Here is a 23,171-nt window from a genome sequence, read left to right as displayed (position 1 = left end):
CATTCTGGCCTCACCCTCTTGGACCAGCCTCACCCTATTGGGCCAGCCCAGCCTCACCCATTGGATCAGTCTCACCCTATTGGGCCAGCCCGGGCTCTCCCTATTGGGCCAGCACAGGCTCACACTGTTGGGCCAGCCCAGACTCACCCTATTAGGTCAGCCCTGGTTCACCTTATTGGGACATCCCAGGCTCACCTGAATGGACCATTCTGGGCTCATCCTATTGGTCCAGCCCACCCTCACCCTATTTGGCTAGTCCAGCCTCATCCTATTGAGCCATCACAGACTCACACTATTGGTCCAGCACAGGCTCACCTTATTGATCCAGCCCAGGCTCACCCTATTGGGACATCTTTGCTTCATCCTCTTGGGCCAGCACGGGTTCACCCTATTGGACCAGCCCAGCCTCACCCTATTGGACCAGCCCAGGCTCACCCTATTGGACCATTCTGTGCTCGCCCTATTGGGCCATCCCAAGCTCACCCTATTGGGCCAGCCCATGCTCATCCTATTGGGCCAGCCCAGGCTCACCTTATTGACCTCACCCTAATGGGCCAGCACCACCCTATTGGGCCAGCACGGGCTCACCCTATTGAAGGTGCCCAAGCTCATCCTATTGGGCTAGCTACGGTTCCCCCTATTGGGCCAGCGTGGGCTCACCCTATTGGTCCAGCCCAGCCTCATCCTATTGCTCCAGACCAGCCTCATCCTATTGGACCTGCCCAGGCTCACCCTATTGGACCAGCCCAGGCTCACCCTATTGGTCCAGCCCAGGCTCACCCTTTAGGGAATGCGGCAAACCAGACTCCCCACCCTCCCTTTCCTTCAACGACTGTCTGTCCCACCTGTGATAGAGACAGTAATTCCCGTATTGGGCTGTACAGTCACCTGAGAACTCACTTTTAATGTGGAAGCAAGCCTTCCTCAATTTTGAAGGACTGCCTGTGATGATGGCTATTTGTGGGAGCTTGCTGGGCGCAAATAGGCTGCCACGTTTCCTACATTACAACAGTGACTAGACTTCAAAAAGTACTTTATTCGGTTGTGAAGTGATTTGGGACTTCCGGTGATGGTGATAGGCACTATATAAATGCAAGTCTTTCTTTCTGTAAATATCCCGAATAGATGCAAAATGAGGGGAAATCAAATTTGTACCTTTAACTAATAGCGACATGGAAAAAGGGAACTGAATGATCTTTAAATACCTGGTCCACCTGGCACTGGAGTGTTTGAAACTCAGAGTTCAGCCCGACTGCCTGCCGCTCTTCCATGGTTACATACAAGCCAGGGTGTCCCTGGAAATGGAGCAGATGGACTGGAGTGCATCATCACCCCCGGCAACCAAATTTTAATTCGATGCAAATTACTGTAAAAGTTCAATTTGAAATTTGTCGGTGCTGGTGTCCTTGTCAAAAGGGGGCACTTGATTTATGTTCACCTAAAATAATTGTCTGAATTGCAGAATAGGAACGCCAGACAACACAGGATGTTTCCAGTAGAGTGGACAAGGGAAAACCAGTTGATGTGGTGTATTTGGATTTTCAGAAGGCTTTCGACAAGGTCCCATGCAAGAGATTAATGTGCAAAGTTAAAGCATATGGGATTGGGGGTAGTGTGCTGATGTGGATTGAGAACTGGTTGGCAGACAGGAAGCAAAGAGTAGGAGTAAATGGGTACTTTTCAGAATGGCAGGCAGTGACTACTGGGGTACCGCAAGGTTCTCTGCTGAGACCCCAGCTGTTTACATTGTACATTAATGATTTAGACGAGGGGATTAAATGTAGTATCTCCAAATTTGTGGATGACACTAAGTTGGGTGGCAGTGTGAGCTGCGAGGAGGATGCTATGAGGCTGCAGAGTGACTTGGATAGGTTAGGTGAGTGGGCAAATGCATGGCAGATGAAGTATAATGTGGATAAATGTGAGGTTATCTACTTTGGTGGTAAAAACAGAGAGACCGACTATTATCTGAATGGTGACAGATTAGGAAAAGGGGAGATGCAACGAGACCTGGGTGTCATGGTACATCAGTCATTGAAGTTTGGCATGCAGGTACAGCAGGCGGTTAAGAAAGCAAATGGCATGTTGGCCTTCATAGCGAGGGGATTTGAGTACAAGGGCAGGGAGGTGTTGCTACAATTGTACAGGGCCTTGGTGAGGCCACAACTGGAGTATTGTGTACAATTTTGGTCTCCTAACTTGAGGAAGGACATTCTTGCTATTGCGGGAGTGCAGCGAAAGTTCACCAGACTGATTCCTGGGATGGCAGGACTGACGTATCAAGAAAGACTGGATCAACTGGGATTGTATTCACTGGAGTTCAGAAGAATGAGAGGGGATCTCATAGAAACGTTTAAAATTCTGATGGGTTTAGACAGATTCGATGCAGAAAGAATGTTCCCAATGTTGGGGAAGTCCAGAACCAGGGGTCACGGTCTAAGGATAGGGGTAAGCCATTTAGGACCGTGATGAGGAGAAACTTCTTCACCCGGAGAGTGGCGAACCAGTGGAATTCTCTACCACAGAAAGTTGTTGAAGCCAATTCACTAAATATATTCAAAAAGGAGTTAGATGTAGTCCTTACTACTCGGGGAATCAAGGGGTATGGCGAGAAAGCAGGAATGAGGTACTGAAGTTGCATGTTCAGCCATGAACTCATTGAATGGCGGTGCAGGCTAGAAGGGCCGAATGGCCTACTCCTGCACCAATTTTCTGTGTTTCTATGTTTGACATAGCAAATGGCGGATAACATTACCCAGAGTTCTCTGCGGGGTCGAATACGCCCTAGCTCCACCAGCAGGGGCGCAGCGCGCAGACGCGGGAAGGGCTGGTCTCCGGAGACCGCCTTGCTGCGCGGAGCATGCGCGGTGCGACTCCCGGAAGCTGAGCGCAGCGAGGCTCCTGAAAGCCGAGCGGAGCATGCGCGGCACGGCTCCTGGAAGCTGAGCGGAGCGAGCGCGGCCTCAGCAACACCGAGTGCGGCTCCGGCCCCGGCCTCGAGTCAGAGCAGCCCGGCCCGGCAGGCGGGTGAGCGTGTGGCCCAGACCACGAGAGCCCGGGGTGGGGGAACAAGGCAAACATTAGTTCCATTGATACCGCGGGCCCAGCCATTGGTGGCGGGCTGTGGGCTGCACGCGGGGCGACGCTCCCAGACCTCTTGTGTGGGGCTGGGGGTGAAAGGCAACAGCTTGAGCTGCAGTGGGTCTGGAGGACAAGCTGCTGCCTTTCACCCCCAGAACTGCTGGGCCCAGTGGCACTAACAATTGGCCATGTGGGACTGTCAGGGGAGGTGACTGTGGGGGAGATCAGATTGTTAAACACACCCTGTCCGCGCACACTCAAACACCATGGTTTTAGGGACAAGTATTTCTGGAAAAGCTTTATATCCATTTTACAGATTTGTTTAATTCATTCTTGGGATGTGGCGTCGCTGGCAAGCCCAGCATTTATTGCCCATCCCCTGTTGCCCCTTGAGAAGGTGGTGGTGAGCCGCCTTCTTGAACCACTGCAGTCCGTGTGGTGAAGGTGCTCCCACAGTGCTGTTAGGGAGGGGGTTCCAGGATTTGACCCAGTGACGATGAAGGAACGGCCGATATATTTCCAAGTCAGGATGGTGTGTGACTTAGAGGAGAACTTGGAGGTGGTGACGTTCCCATGCACCTGCTGCCCTTGTTCATTCTAGGTGGTAGAGGTCGTGGGTTTTGGAGGATCTGTCAAAGAAGCCGTGTTCAGTTGCACATGTATGAAGCCTTCTCTTTCGCCCCCTCCCACCTCTCTCTCATCCAGAGGCCAGAGTCTTGTGTAGGCTCAAACCGGCGAGCAAGTTCCCTTCCCTGAGGGATATTAGTGATCCGACAGCTCTCATAGTCACTTCTTTATAGTGCTGGCTGTACAAATGACCAGATTCATTAAGTTCAATTTCACAACCTGCCTTTCTTTTTTCATGAGTTCTCTCTCACACTCCCTTTTTTCTGTTTTAAATTCATTTTACAGGGTATTAGAAGGGGAGGATTTGCAAACGGAAAGCTCGAACCAAACATCAAATCAAGATCTAACGGAGTCACTCGATTCTTCGGACCTGAATATCATCGTCCTCAGAACATGGAAGCAAAAAGCAGCGTTCACCGCAGGGAGAGACCGTACACATGTGCTGTGTGTGGTCGAGGCTTCAGCCAATTATCCAACCTGCTGAGACACAAACGCAATCACACCCGGGAGAGGCCGTTCATCTGTTCCGAGTGTGAGGAGAGTTTCACTGAGTCATCCCACCTGCTGGCACACCAGCAAGTTCACACTGATGTGAGACTTTTGAAATGTTCAGACTGTGAGAAGATATTTAAAACAAAAAAGGATCTGCTGAATCACCAGAGTGTTCACACTGGGGAGAGTCCGTTCACCTGCTCCGAGTGTGGGAAGAGCTTCACTCAGTCATCCACCCTGCTGACACATCAGCAAGTGCATACTGACGAGAGACCCTTTAAATGCCCGGACTGTGGGAAATGCTATAAAAGTTCCGGGGAACTGACAAGCCATCAACATGTTCACACTGATGAGAGACCATTCAAATGCTCTCACTGTGGGACTGGGTTCAGACGATCATCTGAACTCACTGTACATCAGCGGACTCACACTGGGGAGAGGCCGTTCACCTGCTCCGTGTGTAAGAAGGGATTCATTCAATCATCCCACCTACTGAGACACCAGCGAGTTCACACTGGGGAGAGACCGTTCACCTGCTCCGAGTGTGGGAAGGGATTCACTCAGTCATCCACCTTGCTGAAACACCAGCGAGTTCACACTGGGGAGAGGCCATTTAAATGTCCAGACTGCGGGAAGTGCTCTACAAGTTCCGGGGAACTGAGCTGTCAACATGTTCGCACTGAGGAGAGACCGTTTACCTGCTCTCACTGTGGGACTGCATTCAGACGATCATCTGAACTCACTGTTCACCAGCGCACTCACACTGGGGAGAAGCCGTTCACTTGCTCCGTGTGTGGGAAGGAATTCGCTCAGTCATCCCACCTACTGAGGCACCAGCGAGTTCACACTGAGGAGAGGCCGTTCATCTGCTCTGAGTGTGGGAAGGGATTCGCTCAGTCATCCGATCTTCGGATACACCAGCGAGTTCACACTGGGGAGAGGCCATTCACATGCTCTGAGTGTGGGAAGGGATTCACTCGTTCGGCCCACCTTCTGAGACACCAGCGAGTTCACACTGATGTGAGACCATTTAAATGTTCTGATTGTGAGAAGAAATTTAAAAGCAAAAAGGATCTGCTGATACACCAGCGAGTTCACACCGGGGAGAGGCCGTTCACCTGCTCCGTGTGTGGGAAGGGATTCACTCAGTCATCCACCTTGCTGAAGCACCAGCGAGTTCACGTTGATGTGAGACCATTTAAATGTCCAGACTGTGGGAAGTGCTATAAAAGTTCAAGGGAACTGAGTTGCCATCAGCGTGTTCACACTGATGAGAGACCATTCAGTTGCTCACATTGCGGGAGTGGGTTCAGGCGATCATCTGAACTCACTGTACATCAGCGCACTCACACTGGGGAGAGACCGTTCACCTGCTCTGAGTGTGGGAAGGGATTCACTCAGTCATCCCACCTACTGAGACACCAGCGCCTGCACACTGGGGAGTGGCCATTCACCTGCTCCGTGTGTGGGAAAGGATTCTCTCGGTCATCCACCCTGCTGAATCACCAGCGAGTTCACACTGAGGCGAAGCCATTCACATGCTCGGAGTGTGGGAAGGGATTCATTCAGTCATCTGATCTTCTGATGCACCAGCGAGTTCACACTGGGGAGAGGCCGTTCACCTGCTCTGAGTGTGGGAAGAGCTTCACTCAGTCATCCACGCTGCTCAGACACCAGCGAGTTCACACTGGGGAGAGGCCATTCACTTGCTCTGAATGTGGGAAGGGATTCACTCAGTCATCCGATCTTCTGTTGCATCAGCGAGTTCACACTGGAGAGAGGCCGTTCACCTGCTCCGTGTGTGAGGAGGGATTCACTCGTTCATCCCACCTGCTGAGACACCAGCGAGTTCACGAGTGACCGTAGGGGTTGTATTGTGCTGTTATTGCTGCTGTTAATCACATCCAGGACTGAACCATGTTCATTCTGATAGTTGGGGTTTGTTTCTGCTGATGTTAATAACTCCTATAATTGGGCTGGAGTTTAAAATTCTGGATATTTGTCAAATAAATCAGCTTTGTTTTAAACACATTGCTGTATATTTTTGTCTTTCCCACCTGAGTGTTTATCACCATCTGGCTGGAGCTCAGAGAGGACAATCTGGGGGGAGGATCGTACGGGGGGAACAGAACTTCAGCCTGGCCACAGTCCTTCAGGGCCACACTGAGAGGGCCAAACGGCAGTTTGGTCTTTCTCGTCTCTTCACTGACAGCAACGTCGCCGTGGGGGTTAATCTTGAGGTGTGTAAGAAATGTGTCCCAGCCGCGTGGTTCAGAGCTCCTAGGCACGGGACAGAAGGCTCCTTTAGAAATGAACCCCGGGGTATTTTTTGTTTGTTTTAATGGCCGGATTAACCTGCGTCGCTACTTTTAGTGATTTGTGTGTCTGTTCCCCGAGATCCCTTTGCTCCTGTTCCCCATGTCGACCCTTATTGCCCAAGTAGTGAGTGGCCTCCTTATTCCTCCTAACTAAATACACCACCTCACACTGATCATCACTGAAATTCATTTGCTAATCACATGCCCACTTATTAATGTCACCTTTCATTTTTTCTTTGTCAGTATTAACTCTACCTCCCAATTTGGTGTCATCGACAGATTTTGAAATGGTACTTCCGATTCCCGAGTCCAAACGGTTTATATAAATGATGAACAGTGGTTCCAGGACCCATCCCTGTGGAAGACCACTTCCCACCTTTTGCCAGTCTGAGTAGCTGCTCTTAACTCCCACTCTCTGTTTTCTATTTTGTAACCAGCTTGTGATCCATAACAGTGTGTAAGGTCTACAAGGTGACCAAGGTCAGGCCGTGTGGAGTGAAGGGCCAGGCAGCAGAATGGATGGAAAGATTGCTACAGAACAGAAATCAGAGGGTTGGACTTGAGGGAAGTTTGTAGCGACCTTTCCATCCAATCTGTTACCTAACCTTTGACTCCACATGACCTGACCCTGGTCATCTTGTAGACCGTACATACTGCAGACACAGTGCACCAGTGGTGGAGGGGGTGGATATTGAGTCTTGTGGCAGGGGCGCTGGTGCAGTGGATTTCTCAGTCCGTGAGTTTTGAGGCATCGCTATTTATAAGCTATTTCCAGCTTATAAAATAGAAATCTTGTTGCTAGTTTATGAAAGCTATTAACAGACTCTCGGGTGGGACACACCAATAAATGAGGCCTTGTAAATTTCCCTCAATGACAGGCCTGATCTTGAGGCCTAAGGTGTGAGTTAGTTAAAGAAAAGTGGCGGCCAGCGTAATTCGCACCATGGCTGAGGATCCGTGATTCTCTATAATTTACTGATTAGTTTTGTTTATTGCCCAACCTCAAGTGTCTGGAAGATAATCTTGCCATCCGGCGGAGGTGGGGGTCCCCATTGGAGGGCTCTCTACATGGGATACCTTCCCAGCACCATTGGGGATCTGGGGTGGAGAGTGTTGCATGGAGCAGTCATGTGCAACACTTTTTAAGCGACTTTCTGGACTCCAATGCCAGATGTAGACTTTGCGGCCTAGAGGGGTCGGTGGGCCATGGAGATATTCAGTGTGAGAGGCTGCAGCCCCTGGATAGTTACCTGAAGGGGCTGCTCCTCAACTCTTGCTGACACTCGAGCCCCATGCTCCCAATCTTTGGCTGTGGAGGGGCGAGGGTAAGACGGAGGATCTTCTCCTGGACCAGCTCTTGGGGCCGGCTCATACAGCAACCTGTAGGCCCAGGATGGACAGGGCCCATGGGGGGGTTACTCTAGCTGCTTGCCTCTCTTCCACAGTCCTGGGTGTCCCTGGAGAGGGCGCATGCAGTGCCCAGTGGTATGCTTGATACCCTGCACGTGGGCACGGAAGGTGAGCCGATAATCGATCCTCACAATCACATTGTGATTTAATTATTGTGTGCTATAAATATATTTTTTCTAGTTTGCATAGAAATACAAATGATATACTAGACATGTTAAACTACTAGTTATTTAAATCAGGGCTGCAGCTACTGAAAGTTGAACTGTACTGAGGTTTGTGGCAAGAGCTGGCAGACCTGTTGTTCTGAAGAGTGATATCTCACACCTGAAACATAGAAAATAGGTCCAGGTGCAGACCGTTTGGCCCTTTGAGCCTGCACCACCATTCAATAAGATCATGGCTGATCATGCAACTTCAGTACCCCACTCCTGCCTTCTCTCCATTCCCCCTGATCCCTTTAGCCATAAGGCCCACATCTAACTCCCTTTTGAATATATCCAACGAACTGGACTCAACAACTTTCTGTGGTAGAGAATTCCACAGGTTCACAATTCTCTGAGTGAAAAAGTTTCTCCTCATCTTAGTCCTAAATGGCTTACCCCTTATCCTTAGACTGTGACCCCTGGTTCTGGACTTCCCCAATGTTGGGAACATTCTTTCTGCATCTAACCTGTCCAATCCCGTCAGAATTTTATATGCTTCTATGAGATCCCCTCTCATTCTTCTAAATTCCAGTGAATATAAGCCTAGTTGATCCAGTCTTTCTTCATATGTCAGTCCTGCCATCCTGGGAATCAGTCTGGTGAACCTTTGCTGCACTCCCTCAATAGCAAGAATGCCCTTCCTCAGATTAGGAGACCAAAACTGCACACAATACTCAAGGTGTGGTCTCACCAACTTGGACAGGTTAGGTGAGTGGGCAAATGCATGGCAGATGCAGTATAATGTGGATAAGTGTGAGGTTATCCACTTTGGTGGCAAAAATAGAAAGGCAGATTATTATCTGAATGGTGACAGATTAGTAAAAGGGCAGGTGCAATGACACCTGGGTGACATGGTACATCAGTCATTGAAAGTAGGCATGCAGGTACAGCAGGCAGTTAAGAAAGCAAATGGCCCTGTACAACTGCAGCAAGACCTCCCTGCTCCTATACGCAAATCCTCTCGCTATGAAGGCCAACACTTATCCACATTATACTGCATCTGCCATGCATTTGCCCACTCACCTAACCTGTCCAAGTCACCCTGCAGTCTCGTAGCATCCTACTCACAGCTCACACTGCCACCCAGCTTAGTGTCATCTGCAAACTTGGAGATAGTACATTCAATTCCTTTGTCTAAATCATTAATATACATTGTAAATAGCTGGGGTCCCAGCACTGAACCTTGCGGTACCCCACTAGTCACTGCCTGCTATTCTGGAAAGGACCCGGTTATTCCCACTCTTTGCTTCCTGTCTGCCAACCAGTTCTCTATCCACGTCAATACATTACCCCCAATCCCATGTGCCTTAATTTTGCACACCAATCTCTTGTGTGGGACCTTGTCAAAAGCCTTTTGAAAGTCCAAATACACTACATCCACTGGTTCTCCCTTATTCACTCTACTAGTTACATCCTCAAAAAATTCTAGAAGATTTGTCAAGCATGATTTCCCTTTCATAAATCCATGCTGACTTGGACCGATCCTGTCATTGCTTTCCAAATGTGCTGCTATTAAATCTTTAATAATTGATTCCAGCTTTTTCCCCATTACCGATGTCAGGCTAACCATTCCATAATTCCCTGTTTTCTCTCCCTCATTTTTTAAAAAGTGGGGTTACATTAGCTAGCCTCCAATCCATAGGAACTGATCTAGAGTCCATGGAATATTGGAAAATGACCACCAATGCATCCACTATTTCTAGAACCACTTCCTTAAGTACTCTGGGATGCAGAATATCAGGCCCTGGGGATTTATCAGCCTTCAATCCCATCAATTTCCCTAACACCATTTCCTGACAAATAAGGATTTCCCTCAGTTCCCCCTTCTCGCTAGACCCTCAGTCCCCTAGTATTTTCGGGAGTTTATTTGTGTCTTTCTTAGTGAAGACAGAACCAAAGTATTTGTTCAGTTGGTCTTCCATTTCCTTATTCCCCATTATAAATTCACCTGATTCTGACTGCAAGGGACCTACATTAGTCTTCACTAATCTTTTTCTCTTCACATATCTATAGAAGCTTTAGCAGTCAGTTTTTATGTTCCCTGCAAGCTTACTCTCATACTCTATTTTCCCCCTCCTAATTAAAACCTTAGTCCTCCTCTGCTGAATTCTAAAGAGTCTGTTTATGTCGTGTTGTAATTACCTTTTTCTGTTGCCTGGTGTCAGAAATAGAAATCAAAGGGAGATGATGCCCGCTCTGTTAATAAACTCTAACACATTTCCATGCATTTCCTTTCTTAATTTACCAAGATCACAACTCCATTAGTGAACAATGAATTGTCAGTCTGCCAGGTTTCAGTGAGGTTTGAAAGGATTCGCTGTGAAGTTACACTTGCCCATCTGTCTGTGTGTCACTGTGTTTGAATTGTGTTAGACCACAGTCCTAATATCTTGCCTACATCCATTACAGTTTTGAAGTGTTAGATTGCACTTGGAAGAAGTTAAATTCTGAAAGTGGGAGCAGATAATGATTTTTGTTTTTCACATAACTATATAGTGATATGATCAGTCAAACCAAATTAAAACCTGATGCTATTTATTGAACACAACTGAATAATTCTTCAAGGATTCTTCCTCAGTATTAACTAAATCCCCCAATTTTGTGTCCTCTGCAAATTTTTAAATTGTATTTCTGATTCCCAAGTCCAAATCATTCATGTCAATAGTGAACAACAGTGGTCCCAGCACCGATCCCTGAGGAACAGCACTTCCCACCTTCTGCCCATCTGAGTAAATATCTTTAACTCATCCCGTTGGACAGGACTTGTCTCCATTCCCAGGCCGAGGGGAATGCTGTACCAGATGGGAGGGGCAACATTTGGGGGCTCTCGATTCCCCACCAATTCCCATTCCCCTTTCTGGTGGATAATGGAAGGGCCACTGTGTGTAATGTGCAAGTCAGTGAGAATTGTCAGCAAGCTTTAATCAGCCCTTTCTAATGAGTGGAACCTTTCAGAACTGAATTGTCGATTTTGTATCAAAGATCGACTTGGGATTGAAGTAAAAGTTCATAATTTTATTGTAAAATAATTCAGGGACTCTCATCAGAAATTAAGATCGGACAGCGGTTCTTGAAGGAACACTGCAACCCTGACAAGTCAATCAGAATATTAAACACCAGCCCAGTTATAGGTGTTATTAATGTCAGCAGAAACATACCCCAAATGTCAGAATGAACGTGGTTCAGTCCTGGAATAAAAACAGAAAATGTTGGAAATACTCAGCAAGTCAGGCAGCATCTGTGGAGAGAGAAACAGAGTTACTGGTTCAGGTCGATGACCCTTCATCAGAATGTTCCACTTGAGCCTCCTCCCGTCTTTCCTCATCTAAATCAATCACCATAACCCTCTATTCCCTTCTCCCTCATATGCTTGTCTAACCTCCCCTTAGATGCATCTCTGTAATTTCCCTGCAAATTTGCTCCTCTATATCTTTCCCACTAATTGGTGGCCTATAGAATACACCTCCTAGTGTTTTTGTTAAATTATTCGTTCATGGGCGTCGCTGGCAAGGCGAGCATTTATTGCCCATCCCCTAATTGCCCAGAGAAGGTGGTGGTGAGCCGCCTTCTTGAACCGCTGCAGTCGGTGTGGTGAAGGTGCTCTCACAGTGCTGTTAGGGAAGGAGTTCCAGGATTTTGACCCAGTGACGATGAAGGAACGGCAATTATACTTCCGAGTCAAGATGGTGTGTGACTTGGAGGGGAACTTGGTGTTCCCATGCACCTGCTGCCCTTGTCCTGTTAGGTGGTAGAGTTTGCAGGTTTGCGAGGTGCTGCCAAATTCCAAAGAAGCCTTGGCGAGTTGCTGCAGTGCATCTTGTAGATAATGCACACTGCAGCCACGGTGTGGAGGTGGTGGATGGGGTGCTGATCAAGCGGGCTGCTTTGTTCTGGATGGTGTTGAGCTTCTTGAATGTTGTTGGAGCTGCGCTCATCCAGGCAAGTGGAGAGTATTCCATCACACTCCTGACTTGTGCCTTGTAGATGGTGGAAAGGCTTTGGGGAGTCAGGTGAGACACTCACCGCAGAATACCCAGCCTCTGACCTGCTCTTGTTGCCACAGTATTTATGTGGCTGGTCCAGTTAAGTTTCTGGTCAAAGGTGACCCCCAGAATGTTGATGGTGGGGGATTCAGCGATGGTAATGTCGTTGAATGTCATTGGGCAGTGGTTAAAGTCTTGCTTGTTGGAGATAGTCATTGCCTGGCACTTGTGTGGTGCGTATGTTACTTAATGTAACGGCACCTCTATTGTTTCTTAACTCTAACCAAATAGATTCTGTCCTTGACCCCTCCAAGACATCCTCTCTCTCCAGCACTAACATTCTCCTTAACCAATACTGCCACACCACCTCATTTCTATCCTGAACACATTATATACAGAAGTATATAAAACTCAATCCTGCCCTTTTTTGAGCCAGATCTCCGTATCGCCACAACATCATATTCCATGTGTCTATTTGCGCCTGCAGCTCACCAATCTTATTTACCATGCTTCATGAATTTACACACATGCATTGTAAATCTGTCTTAGACCTCCTTGCATTCTTAGTCTGACCCCACGTAATACTGTACTATTTCTGGTGCTATCCGTCTCTCCCCATTCTTTGTGTCCTTTGTTTCTCCTTTCTAATGCTACATTCTGGTTCCCACCCCCCTTCCAAATTAGTTTAAACCCTCCCCAACAGCACTAGCAACCTGCCCCCCACCCCCCGCGAGGACATTGGTTCCGGCTCTGTTGAGATGCAACCCGTCCAGCTTGTACAGGTCCCACCTCCCCCAGATGCTAATATCCCAGGAAGCTAAAGCCCTCCCTCCTGCACCATCTCTTCAGTCGCGCATTCATCTGCTCCATCCTATTTCTATACTCGCTAGCTCGTGGAACAGGGAGTAATCCAGACATCACTACCTTTGAAGTCCTGCTTTTTAATCTCTTTCCTAGCTCCTACTGGATGAGATAAAAATAGATAAAGGGGAGGTTCTGAAAAGGCTAATGGTAATTAAAGTGAATAAGTCACCCGGTCCGGATGGGATGTACCCTAGATTACTGAGGGAAGCAAGGATTGAAATTGCAGAGGTTCTGGCCACAATCTTCCAATCCTCCTCAGATACAGGATGCTGCCAGAGGACTGGAGGATTGCAAATGTTATATAGAAAATGTTGTAAATCTCAGCAGGTCAGGCAGCATCTGTGGAAAGAAACAGAGTTAAAATTTTGAGTGACCGGTTTGCAGAATACCTTCATTCGGTCCATAAGCGTGACCCTGAGCTTCCAATCGCCTGTCACTTTAATTCCCCGCTTCACTCCCACGCTGACCTCTCCGTCCTCCTACACTGTTCCAATGAAGCTCAACGTAAGCTCAAGGAACAGCACCTCATCTTTCGTTTGAGCACTTTACAGCCTTCTGGACTCAACATTGAGTTCAACAATTTCAGACCAGAACCTCTGCCCGTATATTTTTTCCTTTCCTCTTTTTGCACCCCCCGCCCCTCCCTTTTTCTCTTTCCCATGGCAGCTGGTGATGATTCCGCCATTCACACTCTCTCTAGACTCATCTTTTGTTTCCTAACTTGTGCCATTACCATCTCATTTTTGCCCATCATCCCTTTTGTCTCTCTAATCTCTCCTGCCTTCCACCCTATCACAGACCTTCCCTTTTGTTCTTCTCTCCCCTTCCCCCTTTCACTGCCCCTGCTCTTCCTGAAGAATCTGTTACATTTCCAACTATTGCCATTTCATCGACTTAAAACGTTAACTCTGTTTCTCTCTCCACAGATGCTGCCTGACCCGCTGAGATTTCCAGCATTTTCTGTTTTTATTTCAGATACCAGCATCCGCAGTATTTTGCTTTTGTGCAAATGTTAAACCCTTGTTCAAAAAAGGGGTGAAGCATAGATCTGGCAATGACAGGGCAGTCAGTTTAACGTTGATGATGGGGAAGCTTTTAGAAACAATAATCCAGGAGAAAGTTAACGGCCACTTGGACAAGCATGAACAAATGAAGGAGAGCCAGCACGGATTTGTTAAGGGCAAGTCTGCTTGACTAACTGGATTGAATTTTTTGATGAACCAAAAGGGGGGTTCGATGAGGGTAATGCAGTTGATGGACTTTCAAAAGGTGTTTGATAAAGTGCCACATAATATCTTGTTAGCAACATTGAAGTCCATGGGATAAAAGAGGCAGTAGCAGCATGGATACAAAAGTGGCCAAGGGATAGAAATCAAAGTTGTGGTGAAGGCTATTTTCCGACTGGAGGGAGGTATACAGTGGTGTTCCTCAGGGTTCAGTATTGGGGCCACTACTGTTGTTGATTTGGACTTGGGCACTATTTCAAAATTTGCAGATGACATAAAACTTGGAAATGTAGTAAACAATGAGGAAGATAGTAATAGATTTCAAGAAGATATAGACAGGCTGGTGGAATGGGTGGACACGGCAGATGAAATACATGCAGAGAAGTGTGAGGTGATACATTTTGGTAGGAGGAATGAGGAGAGACCATACACACTAAATGGTACAATTTTAAAGGGGGTGCAAGAACAGAGGGACCTGGGTGTGTATGTACACAAATCTTTGATGGTGGCAGGACAGGTTAACAAAGCATATGTGATCCTGGGCTTTATAAATAGAGGCATAGAGTACAAAAGCCAGGAGGTTATGCTGAACCTATATAAAACACTGGTTCAGCCCCAGCTGAAGTATTGTGTCCAATTCTGGGCACCACACTTTAGGAAGGACGTGAAGATTTTGGAGAAGGTGCAGAAGTATTCCTAGAAGAGATGTACTCAAATGGTTCCAGGGATGAGGGATTACAGTTACGTGGAGAGACTGGAGAAGCTGGGGTTGTTCTTCTTGGAGCAGAGAAGGCCGCGAGGAGATTTGATAGAGGTGTTTAAAATCATGAAGGATTTAGATCGAGTAAATAAAGAGAAATTGTTTCCAATGGCTGAAGGGTTGATTAATGAAAGCACAGATTTAAGATGATTGGCAAAACAACCAGAGGCAGCATGTGGAAAAGCCTTTTTACGCAGCGAGTGGTTAGGATCTGGAATGCACTGCGTGAAAGGGTGGTGGAGGCAGACTTAATCGCGGCTTTCAAAAGGGAATCGGATAAATACATGAAAGAGAAAAAATTGCAGCGATACGCGAAAAGAGCGGGGAAGTGGGACTAACTGGATTAATCTTTGAAAGAACATAAGAATAATTAGGAGCAGGAGTAATCCATTCGGCCCCTCGAGCCTGCTCCACCATTCAATGGGATCATGGTTGATCTTCTACCTTAACTCCATTTTCCTGCACTATCCCCATATCCCTTGATTCCCTTAATATCCAAAAATCTGCCAGTGTCTGTCTTGAATATACTCAACGACTGAGCCTCCACAGCCCTCTAGGGTAGAGAATTCCAAAGATTCACCACCCTCTGAGTGAAGACATTTCTCCTCATCTTAGTCATCTTTGATCAGCCACGATCTTATTGAATGGTGGTGCAGGCTCGAAGGGCTGAATGGCCTACTCCTGCATCTATTTTCTATGTCCTAAATGGCCGACCCCTTATTCTGAGACTGTGATGCCTGGTTCTAGACTCCCCAGCCTAAGGAAACATCCTCCCTGCATCTACCCTGTCTAGCCCTTTAAGAATTTTGTATGTTTCAATGAGATCACCTCGTCCTTCTAAATTCTAGAGAATATAGGCTGAGTCTACTCAATCTCTCTTCATAGGACAATCCCCCCATCCCAGGAATCAGTCTGGTGAAGCTTTGTTGCACTCCCTCTAGGGCAAGTATATCCTTCCTTAGCTAAGGAGACCCAAACTGTACACAATACTCCAGGTGTGGTCTCACCAGGGCCCTATATGATTGCAGTAAGACATCATTACTCTTACACTCAAATCCTCTTGCAATAAAGGCCAACGTACCATTTGCTTTCTTAATTGCTTGCTGTACCTGCATGTTAACTTTCAGTGATGCATGTAAAAGGACACCCAGATCCCTCTGAACACCAACATTTCCCAATCTCTCACCGTTTAAAAATTACTCTTTTTTTCTATTTTTTCTACTCAAGTGGATAACTTCACATTTATCTAATTGAAAAGGATCCTCTTGGGAAGAGTGATCATAGCATGGCAGAATTTTCAAATTCAGTTTGAGGACGAGAAACAAAAAAATTATTCAAAGTCTCTGCCATTGCCGTTTCCCATTATTAATTCCCCAGTCTCATCCTCTAAGGGATCAATGTTTACTTTAGCTACTGTCTTCATTTTTATAAAGCTGTAGAAGCTCTTACTGTTTTATATTTCTTGCTAGTTTACACTCATAAACCATCAAGTCTCGCTTTATTATTTTTTTAATCGGCCTTTGCTGGTTTCTAAACATTTCCCAATCCTCTGGCGTTCCACTATTCTTCGCAACATTATATGCCTTTGTTTTCAATTTGATACCATCCTTAACTTCCTTAGTTAGCCACGGATGGTTCATCCTTCTCTTCGAGTCTTTCTTTCTTACTGGAAAATATCTTTGCTGAGAGTTATGAAATATCTCCTTAAATGTCTGCCACTGCTCCTCTACCATCTTACCCTTTAATCGATTTTACTAGTCCATTTTAGCCAACTCTGCTTTCATACCTTTGTAATTACCTTTTCTTAAGTTCAGGACACTAGTTTGAGACCTAGCTTTCTCACCTTCAAACTGAATTTGAAATTCTACCATGCCATGATCAATCTTCCCAAAAGGATCCTTTACTATGAGATTATTAACTAATCCTATCTCATTACACATTACCAGATCTAAAATAGTCTATTCCCTGGTTGCTTCTACAACATATTATTCTAAGAAACCATCCTGAATACACTCTATGAACTCTTCCTCATGGTTACCTTTGCCAATTTGCTTTGTCCAATCACTATGAAGATTAAAATCACCCATGATTATCGCTGTACCTTTCTTACAAGTCTCCATTATTCCTTGATGTATACTCCATCCTACATGTAGCTACTGTTAGGGGGCCTATAGACTACACCCACCGGTGACTTATTTCCCTTATTATTTCTTATCTCCACCCAAACTAATTCTACATGTTCTGATATTCTGAGCCATTATCATTTCTCACTAATGCACTGATCTTATACTTTTTTAACAGCACTACCCCATCTCCTTTTTCTTACTGCCAAAATGTCAAATAACCCTGAATATTCAGTCCCCAGCCTTGGTCACCTAGCAACCATGTCTCTGTAATGGCTATTAGGTCATTCCCATTTATTTCTATTTGTGCCGTCAACTCATCTATCTTGCATTCAGATAAAGAACTTTTATTTTTGTCTTTTTACCATTTTTCCCTACTCTGACCCCACTTTCTGATGCTCTCATGTTTATACGCTCCGTCCCTTCCCATCACACTCTGGTTAGTATTACCCCAATAGTGGATGCATTGGTGGTCATTTTCCAATATTCTATAGACTCTGGATCAGTTCCTATGGATTGGAGGGGAGCTAATGTAACCCCACATTTTAAAAAAGGAGGGAGAGAAAACGGAATTATAGACCGGTTAGCCTGACATTGGTAGTGGAGAAAATGTTGGAATCAATTATTAAAGATGTAATAGCAGCGCATTTGGAAAGCAGTGACAGGATCGGTCCAAGTCAGCATGGATTTATGAAAGGGAAATCATGCTTGACAAATCTTCTAGAATTTTTTGAGAATGTAACTAGTAGAGTGGACAAGGGAGAACCAGTGGATGTGGTGCATTTGGGCTTTCAAAAGACTTTTGACAAGGTCCCACACAAGAGATTGGTGTGCAAAATTAAAGCACATGGTGTTGGGGGTCATGTATTGACGTGAATAGAGAACTGGTTGGCAGACAGGAAGCAAAGAGTGGGAATAAACGGGTCCTTTTCAGAATGGCAGGCAGTGATTAGTGGGGTATCGCAAGGTTCAGTGCTGGGAACCCAGCTATTTACAATATACATTAATGGTTTAGACGAAGGAATTGAATGTAATATCAACAAGTTTGCTGATGCCACTAAGCTGAGTGGCAGTGTGAGCTGTGAGGAGGATGCTATGAGGCTGCAGAGTGACTTGGACAGATTAGGTGAATGGGCAAATGCATGGCAGATGCAATACTAAGGTATTAATGTGAGGTTATCCACTTTGGTGGCAAAAACAGGAAGGCAGAATATTATCTGAATGGTGACAGTATAGGAAAAGGGGAGGTGCACTGGGACTTGGGTGCCATGGTACATCAGTCATTTAAAGTTGGCATGCAGGTACAGCAGACGGTGAAGAAGGCAAATGGCATGTTGGCCTTCATAGCGAGAGGATTTGAGTATAGGAGCAGGGAGGTCTTACTGCAGTTGTTCAGGGCCTTGGTAAGGCTCGACCTCGAATATTGTGTACAGTTTTAGTCTCCTTATCCGAGGAAGGACATTCTTGCTATTGACGGAGTGCAGCAAAGGTTCACCAGACTGATTGCCGGAATGGCAGAACTGACATATGAAGAAAGACTGGATCGACTAGGCTTATATTCACTGGAATTTAGAAGAATGAGAGGAGATCTCATAGAAACATATAAAATCTGACGGGATTGGACAGGTTAGTTGCAGGAAGAATGTTCCCGATGTTGGGGATGTCCAGAATCAGGGGTCACAGTCTAAGGATAAGGGGTAAGCCATTTAGGACCGAGATGAGGAGAAACTTCTTCACTCAGAGAATTGTGAACCTGTGGAATTCTCTACCACAGAAAGTTGTTGAGGCCAGTTCGTTAGATATATTCAAAAGGGAGTTAGATGTGGCCCTTACGGCTAAAGGGATCAAGGGGTATGGAGAGAAAGCAGGAATAGGGTACTAAAGTTGCAAAATATCAGCCATGATCATATTGAATGGTGGTGCAGGCTCGAAGGGCTGAATGGCCTACTCCTGCACTTGTTTTCTATGTTTCTATGATCGCTACCCTGCACTATTTTCTTCTTTTTGACTTTTAAAATTTCTGCTCATCTGATCCCCCCCGCCAAATATCTTGTTTAAACCCCACCTACAGCCCTAGTTATTCAATTCGCCAGGACACTGGTCCAAATCCTGTACCAAGATGGCCACGCACGTGTTGTGAACCCGCCCTGTCTTAAGATGGCGGCCCCACCCACTCACCCGAGCGGCCAGGCCCGTCACCGCAGTGCAGACGGGGCCTGTGGGTTCTTATTTAGAGCCTGAGGACTACAACAGGTGTTTATGAGGCTTCCCAGCCCACCCACGGGTTCAGTTCCTCCCCTCCGCCCACAATCACCTACCACCTCCCGACCCGCCTGTTCTGCCTCCATCCATCTCCACCACTCATACGGCGCATGCGCAATGGACAATGGTGTCCCATGCCAGTGCAATGGGCTTCTGTAGTCATTGACAGGGCACATTCCACCCCGCAGGGAATTTTGAGTAAATATCTCAGCATTGAAACCCCGAATTGGTGCGGAGGAAATTCATTTTTTTGTCATCTGATTGAGATTGAAACTTTTTTCATTACCTGTCGGGGTGGTACTAAGTTGCCCCAGTATTACCAGATGGGAACACGTGCCCTAATGTATCAGAAATATGAAACAAACAATAATGGGTTACTTAGTTTTATAAATGGAGGAATAGAATATATAATCAAAGAGATCATACTGGAATTTTATAAATCACTGGTTAGGCCTCAGCTGGAGTATTGTGGGTAATTCTGGGCACCTCACTTCAGGAAGGACATAAAGGCCTTAGAAAGGGTACAGAGGAGGTTTACCAGGATGTTACCAGGGATGAGGGACGTCAGTTATGAGGAGAGTCTGGAAAAGCTAGGACTGATTTCCTTGAAACAGAGAAGGTGCAGAGGTGGCCTAATAAAGGTTTTCAAGGCGATGAGAGGTTTCGATAAGAGTAAATAGTGAAGAAACATTCCCTCTGGCGAGCTAGTCAATAACCAGAGATCATAGATTCCAAAATATTGGAAACTGATGTAGAGGGGAGATGAGGAGAAATGTTTTCACTCCGAGAGGTGTCGGGATCTGGAACGCTCGACGTGAAAAAGTGGTGGGAGCTGATTGCGTCAATAATTTTAAAGCAGAGTTGGACAGGTCCTTAAGCCACTCACAAGGTTACTGACAAACAGCGGGGAGGTGGGACTAAGGACGACTGCTCTTTTAAACAGCCAGCACAGGCCCGGCAGGCCGAATGGCCTCCTTCTGTGCTGTTTCTATAAATCTGTTCTGCGAATAATAATTATGTACAATTCAGCGACACACACAAATAATATGCCTTGACTTGATGCGTATTTCCAGCATTTTCTGTTTTTATTGTATCCTAATGTCTTTTTAATCAGGCCTTCCCAGTTGTCAGCCTTGGCAACATCCCCACCAACACCTGGCAAATCCCAGGAATTTACTTTTGCATTGTGCATCAGGAGACAGTATGATTGTTTACAACTCAGTGAATTATAATATCCGAGCAAGTCAATCAGGTTGGGACTAATGTCACGTAGGCCAGAGCAGGTCAGAATTGGAAGCTCTCTTCCTGAAGGCTATCAGTGAACCAGTTGAGATTTTACAACAATCCAGCAGGTTTCATGACCACTTTTCCGTTGCTAGCATCTAAATTGCCACATCTTTTGAATTCAGTTTCACAGATTGCCATCATGGGACTTGAACTCATGATCACTGAGTTGCTTATAGAAACATAAAAACATAGAAAATAGGTGCAGGAGCAAGCCATTCAGCCCTTCGAGCCTGCACCACCATTCAATATGATCATGGCTGATCATGCAACTTCAGTACCCCACTCCTGCTTTCTCTCCATACCCCTTGATCTCTATATCCAATGAAATGAACAACTTTCTGTGGTAGAGAATTCCACAGGTTCACCACTCTCTGGGTGAAAAAGTTTCTCCTCATCTCAGTCTTAGATGGCTTACCCCTTATCCTTAGACTGTGACCCCTAGTTCTGGACTACCCCAACATCGGAAACATTCTTCCTGTCCAATCCCGTCAGAATTTTATATGCTTCTGAGATCCCCTCTCAATCTTCTAAATTCCACTGAATACAAGCCTAGTCGACCCAGTCTTTCTTCATATGTCAGTCCTGCCAGCCCGGGAATCAGTCTGAACCTTTGCTGCACTCCCTCAATGGCAAGAATGTCCTTCCTCAGATTAGGAGACCAAATCTGCACACAATACTCAAGGTGTGGTCTCACCAAGGCTCTGTACAACTGCAGTAAGACCTGCCTGCTCTTATACTCAAATCCTCTCGTTATGAAGGCCAACATGCCATTTGCCTTCTTCACCGCCTGCTGTACCTGCATGCCAACTTTCAATGACTGATGTACCATGACACCCAGGTCTCGTTGCACCTCCCCTTTTACTAATCTGTCACCATTCAGATAATAATCTGCCTTCCTGTTTTTGCCACCAAAGTGGATAACCTCACATTTATCCACATTATACTACATCTGCCATGCATTTGCCCACTCACCTAACCTGTCCAAGTCACCCTGCAACCTCTTAGCATCCACCTCACAGCTCACACTGCCACCTAGCTTAGTGTCATCTGCAAACTTGGAGATAGTACATTCAATTCCTTCATCTAAATCATTAACATATATATTATAAATAGCTCGGATCCCAGCACTGAACCTTGCGATACCCCACTAGTCACTGCCTGCCATTCTGAAAATGACCAGTTTATTCCCACTCTTTGCTTCCTGTCTGCCAACCAGTTCTCTATCCACGTCAATACATTACCCCCAAGCCCATGTGCTTTAATTTTGCACACCAATCTCTTGTGTGGGACCTAGTCAAAAGCTTTTTGAAAGACCAAATACACCACGTCCGCTGATTCTCCGTTACTCCAGTCTACTAGTTACATCCTCAAAAAATTCTAGAAGATTTGTCAAGCATGATTTCCCTTTCATAAATCCATGCTGACTTGGACCGATCCTGTCACTGCTTTTCAAATGCGTTGCTATTACATCTTTAATAATTGATTCCAGCATTTTCCTCATTAACGATGTCAGGCTAACCAGTCTATAATTCCGTTTTCTCTCCCTCCTTTTTTAAAAAAGTGGGGTTACATTAGCTACCCTCCAATCCATAGGAACTGATCCAGCATCCATGGAATGTTGGAAAATGACCACCAATGCATCTACTATTTCTAGGGCCTTTTCCTTAAGTACTCTGGGATGCAGACTATCAGGCCCTGGGGATTTATTGGCCTTCAATCCCATCAATTTCCCTAACACCATTTCCTGACTAAAAAGGATTTCCTTCAGTTCCCTTAGTTCCTCCTTCTCACTATATTTTCGGGAGGTTATTCGTGTCTTCCTTAGCGAAGATAGAACCAAAGTATTTGTTCAATTGGTCTACCATTTCCTTATTCCCCATTATGAATTCACCTGATTCTGACTGCAAAGGACCTACATTCGTCTTCACTAATCTTTTTCTCTTCACATATCTCTGGAAGCTATAAATCTAGTACTATAAATATTCCACGACCATATCCAATTATAAAAGCAGCTTTAGTTGCAGGTGGGTGCGTCAACCCCAGAGCTGATCCCCACCGTCAGTATGAACAATCTTTAATGAAAAGTCAATAGAGCTGTATTTTTAAAATGAATACTTGAGGATAAGGCCATTGTGGGGATTGTCAGGGGAGCTGATGAGCTTTTAATAATTCATTGAGCTAGGCCTACTCTTTTTGTCGGCACACAGCAGTCATGTAGAGATATGTGTGTGCACTAGGTCCGTGCAGAAGAGCAGGTCTCCAGTCGTCCTGGTTAACCCTTGCCACTGGATAAAGTTCTAGCTCTGCCAAGCCTGTGTGGTGGCTGGTGTGCAACGGTCACCACACGTTAAAAAAATCCATGCACAGGCAATTTCCACCGCCTCAATTGGAGTTCAGGACTGGAACATCGGGTCCTTCATTGCAACATCTGTGAACTCATATGGAAACAAGTCATCCTCATTCGAGGGACGGCCTGATGTGTGATGATGATGAATCAAACTCACAACAGATGTCTTTTACGGACTTTATTAACAG

The 23,171-nt window shown here is 46.0% G+C and overlaps 1 protein-coding gene across 1 annotated transcript in view; it reads left to right on the top strand.

The window, feature by feature from the left end:
• Positions 1-2,922: 2,922 nt before the first annotated feature.
• The window catches only part of LOC139232773 (zinc finger protein 850-like), an 81,486-nt gene continuing 61,237 nt past the window's right edge, over positions 2,923-23,171 (top strand). Inside the window, exons 1-2 of the mRNA XM_070863273.1 lie at positions 2,923-3,027; positions 3,994-6,056. Coding sequence (XP_070719374.1) covers positions 4,102-6,056 — 1,955 coding nt within the window. The 5' untranslated portion in view covers positions 2,923-3,027; positions 3,994-4,101. The remainder of the gene's footprint in view (positions 3,028-3,993; positions 6,057-23,171) is intronic.

This window comes from Pristiophorus japonicus, chromosome 20 (genome assembly GCF_044704955.1).
Source record: "Pristiophorus japonicus isolate sPriJap1 chromosome 20, sPriJap1.hap1, whole genome shotgun sequence".
Taxonomy (NCBI): Eukaryota; Metazoa; Chordata; class Chondrichthyes; family Pristiophoridae; genus Pristiophorus; species Pristiophorus japonicus.
The sequence above is the reverse complement of the archived record's forward strand: the minus strand, read 5'-3'. Positions and strand labels throughout refer to the sequence as shown.